The sequence below is a fragment of the Nematolebias whitei genome, chromosome 1 (assembly GCF_014905685.2).
Source record: "Nematolebias whitei isolate Nwh7 chromosome 1, NemWhi1, whole genome shotgun sequence".
Classification (NCBI taxonomy): domain Eukaryota; kingdom Metazoa; phylum Chordata; class Actinopteri; order Cyprinodontiformes; family Rivulidae; genus Nematolebias; species Nematolebias whitei.
Genome location: NC_056498.1, coordinates 35754757 through 35764153, shown reverse-complemented (window position 1 = coordinate 35764153; position 9397 = coordinate 35754757). Strand labels below are relative to the sequence as shown.

At 38.3% G+C, this 9397-nt stretch overlaps 1 protein-coding gene across 1 annotated transcript; it reads right to left on the bottom strand.

Moving 5' to 3' along the window:
• Window positions 1–720: 720 nt before the first annotated feature.
• On the bottom strand, window positions 721–4778 carry arl2 (ADP-ribosylation factor-like 2). Its single transcript, XM_037684034.1, has 5 exons — window positions 4576–4778; window positions 4240–4350; window positions 2438–2600; window positions 932–1012; window positions 721–857 (listed from the first exon to the last, which is right to left on the bottom strand). Exons 1-5 carry the CDS (start codon window positions 4638–4640, stop codon window positions 723–725), a joined length of 555 nt encoding a protein of 184 aa, XP_037539962.1. The 5' UTR covers window positions 4641–4778; the 3' UTR covers window positions 721–722.
• Between the last annotated feature and the right edge of the window lie 4619 nt (window positions 4779–9397).

Below are 9397 nucleotides of genomic sequence, written 5' to 3'. Positions count from 1 at the left end.
TATTTTAACTTTGCAAACATGTGACCGTCAAACTTCTGTTGTGGTAGAACAATAAATTAATACAATTGAGTTTTGGTGAAAGCTTCAAAACAATGAGGGAGTAAACCACATGTGGCTGCACTGTCAACGCAGTGTTTAAATGTTCTAAATGAACCCACTGGTTTAATGTTGGAAAAAACTTCAAGCATCTTGGATTTAATAAAAACTGATCGAACCGCTTGGCTGAACGTTCATCTTTAGTTTCACTTCAAAAGTTTGATTTAAAAGGTCATTTTGTATAGAGCTGTTGAACGTTTTAAATCTGACTAACTTTTTATTTTAGGAGTAATTTACTTTATAGTTACTCTGATTAGCAGTTCTGTAGCTTCAGGTTTTGCCAATAAGACCTTCAGTTCTAAGAAATTCTAAACAAAATTGGTATAAGCAAATTACCGTGTGTGTTTTGCACATGGAGCAGAGACGTTGCATCAGTTTGTACAAAAATTAAATGTGTTCAGCAGAATGTTCTGAATCAGGCTGGTAGGACCAGAGTGCTGCAGCATTAAACTGAAGTAGGTGAATAGTTTACTGGAGTTGTAACAAAATTAATATTTAATAAACGAGAGGCACAGATCAGCTGACTCAACACAAGTATAAAAGCTTCAGCCACAAACTGCAGCTAATTTTAACGTCTTTAGAGCATCGTGGAGTAAAAGTGCAGCAATAAATAAATTCTGGATCCTTCAGTCGGCCGTGAAGACCCGAGCAGCGATGTCGTCCACCAGCCAGTCCACTCCGGCCAGCAGGTTCTCTCCGGTCACTGCGCTGCAGCCCACGATGCACCAGTGGTGACTCCTGATGTCGTCCAGAGCCAACGCCTGCAGCAGAATCAACACCAACTATTAATAATCGATAAAAACCGGACGGATCGATCAGGCCGAGGAGGCGTCACCTCTCTGAGCGCTTCTTTGGGCAGCGCTCCCGGCAGGTCCTGTTTGTTGGCGAACACCAGCAGAGTCGCACCGGCTAATCTCTGCAGGACGAATCACAAGCTCGTTAAAGAGATCAGACCTTCTGACACTGGTCTAGTGAGCCATTTCTTTGTGGAACCAGAAAGATGCTGGAAAACAATTTTTCCATGTCAACAAATCAGAAAACGTTCAGCTCTTCCAGGATAATCTTGCTATGACTTTTGGTTTTGGTGCAACTTTAGCTTTTTGAAATATTTACACTTTTCTGCCACTTTCCTCTCATAGAAAATGAACTGAGCTCATTTTACATCCTTCAGATCTTTAGATCCGTTTATAACCTTTTACTGCTCCTTTCACATTTGTTCAGCTTCAGCTAAAAGTAAACTTTTTCAGCTACTTTCAGCTGTTTTTATGCTCCTTTCAGATTCTTTCAGCCAACGACATTTTTGTGCTTCTAATTTTTCTGCTAATTTCAGCTTGTTGTGCTCTTTTCAGCTCATTTCTGCAAGTTTTCAGCTTTTTCAACTATTTAAGCTACTATTTAGCTGTTTTATGCTAATTTTAGCTATTCCAGCTAATTCCACATTTTTTGTGCCCATTTAACTTTTTCATCTTAATTCAGCAAAAGCGTGCTCTACACTTCCTTCTAGTAAATTCAGGTTCTGCCTTTTTTTTTAGCTACTTTTCAGCTCTTTATTTGCTAATTTCAGGGGTTTTTTCAGAATTTTCACTTCTTTGCTTCTTTCAGCCTAATTAAGGCTTATTCTGCATTTTCAGTTACATTTTTTAGCATTTTTATGCTACTTTTAGCCTAATTAAACTATTTCAGCTAATTTCAGCTTGTTATGCTCCTTTCAGCTAGTTTTTTTTTTCAGCTTCTATTTAGCCGTTTTATGCTAACTTTAGCTTTTTCAGCTAAATTTACATATTTTTGCAATAATTTAATTTTTTTCAGCCTAATTCAGCAAAAAGTGTGCGCTCTCCACTTCCTTCTGGTAGTTTAAGCTTCTTTCTACCTTTTCAGCTGTTTTTGCTAATTTCTGCCTTTTCTTTTTAGCTTATTTCCTAATTTTTATGCTGATTTCTGCTTATTTAAACCTATTTCAGTGTGTTCTTTTGGTTTTCTTCTGCTAAATTAAGCTTGCTCTTCCATTTCAGCAGTTTTTTAAGCCAATTTCAGCTGTTTTTCAGCAAGTTGTTCGGCAATAAGCATTCACATGCATTTTTGCAGGAAATGCAATCTCTCTAGTTTGAGACCAACTTGCTGTACGATCAGTACTGAAGGGTTTTTCATCGTGAGGCTCTGTATTTATTTGTTTAGATGCTTTTAAGGGGAGTAAACGATGTCTGATACAAAGAAATGAGACCAATTAGTTATTATATACTAATTGTATCATATTGAAAACGACCATAAAGAAAATATGTTTGGCTACAAAACTTGTGTAGGACTTCGGAACTAAAAACAAACTGTATGAAATCCTGTGCACCTCCTCCAGCAGCAGCGCGCTCAGCTCCTGCCGGCAGTCCTCCAGCCGGAGTCGGTCAGCGCTGTCCACCACCCACACCAGCCCGTCTGTGCTCTCGAAGTAGTTCCTCCAGTAGGAGCGCAGCGACTTCTGACCGCCCACGTCCCAAATGTTTAACTTAAACCTGAAGGGAAACAAAACACAAAATGGAGCAAGTAAAATCTGGAACAGAATCAAATAAACGCTGGCAGAGCAGATGAAAGCAAATGTCGACAAACACGATGTTTTTATTACACACAAGCAGTTCAGACGACACCGACCTCAGAACTTGTGTTGACATCGCCGAGCTCTTTGAGGAGGCACTTAAAATACGACAAATATGTCCTTGTTTTTAGTATTTTTGCTTTATTGTACAGCACCTTGATTTGTCGTGTTATAGAACTTTTAACTGCATTTACTATAGTTTAATGTTTTTATTGTTATATGTTCTGTCTGGAACAGGTCTCTCTTGTAAACGAGTCCTCGTGGCTCAATGAGACTACCAGTAACTTGTATAAATAAAGGATGAATGAATGAATAATGTGCTGAGAAAAAGCTGGTTTTATGGAAATAAGAAAAAAAGCAACGACAGAAGTTAATGTTTGTACCTTAAACTGGAAGAAAATACTTTTTTTTTTTAAGGAAAAAGCCAAATGAAAACCCTTGGATCACATGTAAACAGGAAACAAGCCACTCTTGGACTGTGGATGATCCAAAAATTCAAACTACAATCAAAACAAACGGAGATCCAGACCGGAGTAATGCCATTACATAGATCCATTAGACCGAACCAGAACCTGGTCCTAGAAGAAACCACCCTGCCAGTAGCATACCTGTGCACAGCACTGAGTTTTTCTGGATTTTCTCAAATTCTTCACAAACTGTGTCTCCAAATGCTAAAGGACCTATCTGGAGAAACATTAAATAAATAATGTGTTGGAAAGGAAAGAATAGAAACATTTGTTACGCAGATCGATCTACACGAAGCGGGCAAAGCTAAAATGCTCCGAGTCGAACTCACTCTCAGCACTCACTCACTTCAGCGTCGTGAATTATTTAATTCACAATGAAAGCATCTAAAAAAAGCACTCCTAAAACCACGACACTCTTCAGGTGGTTTAATTACCCTCGTCTTTAAATTCTATCAGCACTCCCTTCGCTTTAAGATCTACGTGGAAATACACAAACCCTGCCTCACAACCAACAAGTTGCAACCATTTGGATGGAAAACTGACGTGATCGCAGATTTATTACGCTTGAACTTTCCTTTACCGCCAACGAAGTGTTCTTGAAACGTCACACGGCTCGATGTTCCTGTGGACATTGGCGAGCCGCACTCGTCGGCGAACAAACTTGCAACGCCAAGTTGTAAAGTTCGTTCGCCTACAAGCTTTCTACGTTTCAAGATGCATCGATATCTTCCCTGATTTATTGGCTGTTTGTGCACCCTTCACCCAACAGTACACGACTATTACTGATGTAACACGCGTGTTCACTGAAGCGGAAAGTTGCTCGTTTGGTTCATCCTGGATGGAGAAGTGCCCGACTGTAGAAAGTGACGTCAGTTGGGAAATATGAATTTTCATTTATAGTCTTGTATGTGACCTGAAAGCTAAACTGGCATACTTTTAAAATAACTTGTAAGTTTTGTTCTACAAAGTCAGAACGTTTTGCTTTTGATTAAAATGAGTCTGAGTGCTGTGTGTGGCTTGGTTCTTGTCCTTGAACATCTGGATGAGCCTCCACCTGCAGGGGACGGTGCTGTGTTTGTGAATGCCTCCTACCCTCTATGCTCCAGAGTCTGGATGTTGAAGCCCAGTGTGGGGGAGATGGTGCTGACATCTTCTCCGTTGAACTTCTTCAGGATGGTCGTCTTCCCCGCGTTGTCCAGCCCTCTGCACGCGACACGTCAAAGAAACTTCACACACCTGACGGTTATCCGCAAAATGACACAAAAGACTTTGACCAGCGACGCTACTTTAAACTTCAATAATAAGGTATTAACTTAAATCAGTAAGATGAAGCAAAACATAGTGTTCTCGTTGTGTTTCAAGCACGAAGGCTACCTTGTTTCTAGCTAGCTCAGTAGCTGCTAGGCTAAATCGTCACAGAAAGGATACAACATAAGCAGCCTCATTTCGCGCTCCTTTTGTTTCATCTTCTTCAAAATTGTCAACAAACCCATCTCGACGCACACAGTCTCAATATATCACCTATTTAAAAAAATGACGAACATACATTTATTTTTAAATGTGAATTTTTGGATTAAATAGCTTTCATGAACCGCATCAACAATCCAAGATGTGCGACAAATAGTAGCCCCGCCCCTAAAAGCCACTGATTGGTTGAGATGACAGTTAGCTAATTCTGATTGGGTAATGGGGATGAGCCGAAGCTATCTGATTGGTCAAAATATTTTCAGGGCGTAGCATCCTGTCCACTTTGGTCGCTTGTTTTGTTCGTCACTTCCGCCGTGAGTCTGCTCAAATCTTTTGATTTTGACACGCTGCTGTAGTTAATGTAAACCTTAAACGCTTATCTTAATTGATGTGTGGAGGTACCCACACCATAACAATAATGCTTATACATGGAGAAACAGAAGTACCTCCAGGAAATCTTTTGATTGGTTGATAATGATTTCTAACCTGAACATTGATAAAACATCAGCTAATATTAGCCCAGACTTCACTTTTTTTAGATTTTTCTACCTGAATTATTGAGCATGCAAATCAGCTAATATTATTTCAACACCATTAACTGACCACGCTGCAGTTTCTATATTCATTCCTTTGCACCCTGCCTCTATTAAGCTATGTAGAAATGCTTATTGGAAATCTCACCATTAAAACATGAGACAGCTAAATCAGTCATAATAATAGCAAAATCCAGGAATGGAGCACGTTCTGAAGATGTCTATGGTAGAAAGTGGGAACTTTAGAAATTTAAAGGTGCCCAGTATTTGAGGAACTATGGAAGTACCGTCACCAAAGACTTGAAGAGAGAGTAGTCTCGTTATCTCAGAAGAAACCTGCGGAGATTTGTGATGATACATTCACCTCACAGGAGGTCACCCTGCCACTGGGCATCTCAAAACGAACAAATCTGGTCTGATGGCCTACACCGGCACGCAGAATTTTATCAGACATTTAGAGCAGATTGTGCTCCCCTTATATTTGAGGTCACTCTAGAAAGCGTAGAACGAGGAGCTCTTCCTCCCACACTAACACAAGCCTAATAATAACGCTGATCCCAAAACCAAACCCGCTCATCAGGCAGGAGGTTGTGGAGCATTAAATGCAGAACCACTAGACTGAGGAACAGCTTCTACCCTGACTCATAAATCCCTAACCAGGAAAATCCCTGTAATGCCATTGTAATTGGACGTTTGACACTTTATCTGTGCTGCTGATTATCCATGCTGCTGATTTCTTACCTATAAGCTGCCATCTGCTCACAACAGGCTCGTGTTCAGGCTGCTGTTTTATACAACGTATTTATATTATTATTGTTTAATGTATATCTTAAATCCTTGTATTTATATTATATTATTGCTATTTTTGGGTGTAACTGGGACCTTGAGTACACAGCTTCGTTCCACCTCGTGTACCACATGTGATGCGAATGACAATGAAGTGAACCTTGAAAGATATTTGTGTGAACTGTTCACACATCTGTTCTGGCTCTGTCACACATCTGGGAAGAAGTTATCCAGTTCATCCAAACCAAGACTGACTCTGATCTGAGCATCGTAAACATCTGACTTTAACAACAATAAAGCTGTTAAAACATTTGATCTATGCTCTTTACTTAATGTAATCCCCTGATTTTGTTCATTTATTCAAATTTATTGATAATTGCCTTTGTACTGTACCTTTAATAAAAAAAAATATATATATATAATATATTAAAAAAAGAAACATTAAATGGCTTTAAAAAAATTTCCATGTGAATTGAATGAGCTCAGGTTCTTTTTTCAAGTAAACAATATAACAGTAGATTGTGACATATTTATTTATCTACTTTAGATTTATTATATCTAGCTGGACGCAGTTTGTGAGTCAAGTTTTTAAATTTTAAAAAAGCTATTTTTTTTATGAGATCATTTATGTACTTTTGATTGTTACAAGTTTCACTCAACATTTTCTTGAATTTTGTTCAAAAACCTTTAATGTCCAAAACAAGGCTCCGAGCAGTCTTCATCGTTCTGTTGAAGAAGATGAGTCACACAATTTCCTTGTCAAATAAAAAAACTAATTATTAATCAAAGTAATTTGGTGCACATGTCATCGCCCCCTCCATGTAGGCAGATTCCTGAGTGATTTTTCAGAAAAGGAAATTAAAAAGTTCACACAAAAAAAATATATAAATTAAAAAGTATCAATAAAAAAACGAGCTAATTTAAAAGATTAAGATGATTAGATGCTATTTTAGTCACAGGGCTCAGTAATTGTGTCTTTATGAACACATTTTTATGCATAAGTCTGAAAGAAAAAACATATTTTCACTACAACCTGTTTTTATTCTTATTAATTTTACCAGCATGAGCTCGGGAGGAGCATAAAATACTGGAAACTGTGCATTTAAAACTCATATTGGCTCCAACCCTCCTGCTGCCCTGAGGTCAAAAGGGTCGCTGAAGCCACAGCTTACAAAATAAGGCCTCAGTCATTTTGACCCAGGGGCAGCAGGAGGGTTATTGTTGTCCCATGGACTCCAGAGAAGCTTACTTTTATTTAGTTTTTGGTTCATAACCAAAGTCATTCACAGATTCTTGTGAATTTCCTTTTTAGAATGATGTCACTTCCTGCTGCGAACCATAAAAGTTCTTTTCTTTCCTTTCCTGGCAAAAATACTCCTGAAATTCCCTGCACGTGGAGGAAAAAAAAAAAAAAAAAAAAAAAAGAGACCCTCTCTCCTAATATGGTCACAAACCCAGACTAGTTCCGTCATTCCCGTGGTGCCTTCATGTACTATAGAAAATTCAGCATTTCGACCTGCTGAGCATTTTCAAGCTTTGAAGTAAAGTGTGGAGGGTTAACATTTAATAAATAAATACGTCATGAAATAAAGAAATATAAATATCATTAAATAATTAAATGTATCATTTATTTAATGCATCATTAAATATACCACTTAAATTGTCAAGATTTTTTTAAAAATTTAAAAATATATTTAATTATTTCACTGTGTATTCTTTTATTTATTTCAGAAAATTATGTTAACTGTATGAAAATAAATTATATACAATTATATTTGCCCTTGGTAGGGTCTCCCAAGGCAGACTGGCCCTATTATTTAATGTCATTATTTAAAAGGTACATTTTATTTTGTTTCATGGGACATTTAATTAATTATTCGTGTATTTGATCATTTAATTGTATATTTAACGACTTAATGATTTATTTTAAACGATTAATTATTATGTATTCCACCCTCCATACATGTGAATCCATGCACCCCATGCAGACTGAAACTCGTCCTTCTGAGCTCTGCGGTAAAAGTGAAACTAACGTGGCGCACGTGAACGCACCACGCGCAGCGCCGGCTCTTTCAGCTCAAGCGGTCGGTTTAAAATAAAGCGAAACTGAAAGGAGCGTCACGTTGCATCATCACCATCTGGTTTTTTTTGTTTCACCGGAGTCTCCGGAGCTGTAAAACCCGTCTGAAGAGCCGTCCGGGCGGCACTCTCTGCTCTGCTCCCCCAGTATCAACAGTTCCGCCCTCCCACCGGACCCTGAAGTGCTCACAGGATCCGGACCGGGCGGAGGCTCGTCCTGCAGCTGAAAGCTCCTTCGAGGAGCCAAAGAGATGCCCCTGTTGTTTATGGACACCGGCTACGAGCCCAACAGCCCCGACTCTGCGTCAGAGGAGTGCTGCAGCAACACCTCTGGACAGGTAATCACACCTGCAGGTACCCGGATGCTCCCATTTAATCATCCCGAATTAATTACACTGTAAACAAGTTATTCTGAATTGGCACAACACTGGTAGCAATTATCAATTCACTTCATTTTTGTTTCACTTGGCATGAAAATTACTGTCTAAAAGTAGAACTGGCTCCTGTGACAAAATATGGGTTAGTCTAAAATATGTATAAAACATTACTTGTTTTTAATCTTCAAGCTTCAGTCCAGTTCAGGAAACAGGCAAAGGAAAAATCCTGGACTATATTAGTACAAAAAATAGATTAACTTATTTGAAAGTTTTCTTTTCATTCAAGGACAATGGGGGCCTTATAGAGAATGTCCAAGGGCCAATTTTGGGCCATATGTTGGCCGTGTGTGCCCTAAAGCTAAAATTAAATAATAAAAAAAAGAAAAATCTGTAAATAAAATATTAGTTCTAACCCTCCTGCTGCTCTTGGGTCAAAATGAACTTCGCCTCGGTTTTTGACCCAAGTACAGCAGGGGGGTTAAAGCACGAAGGAGATGAAGGAACGCACAATAAACCATTACTGTATTTTGATTTACTAATCTAATATTTACCCAGAATGCATTTGTAAAGTCACAGTGGACTGCACGGGACAGTCGTGATTTTACTGTGAGAACAGACAGTAACTCACCGTAAAGTGCTTTAACGGTAAAGAACGTTTGATAAAAAACTGTAAAATTTAACATAATTTTAATATTAAAGCAGCTAAAATTAATTTATTTTAGCTGTTGTCCTGTAACATTTGAAGCTGTGAATATTTACAGCATGTTCCAACTCCTTGACTTTACTGAGCACAGCCTCAAAATCAGAGAGTTGTTTTTTTTTGGTCATACACACGACATGTGGTACATGTGGTGGAACGAGATTATGAACACAGGGTCCCAGTTACATCCCACAATAAAAGGAAAAAGAGTAATAAGATCGAAGATATGAACTAAGAATAATATCAACTAAATATACACTAAGCACTAATAGCATATATATACATATATATATATATATATATATATA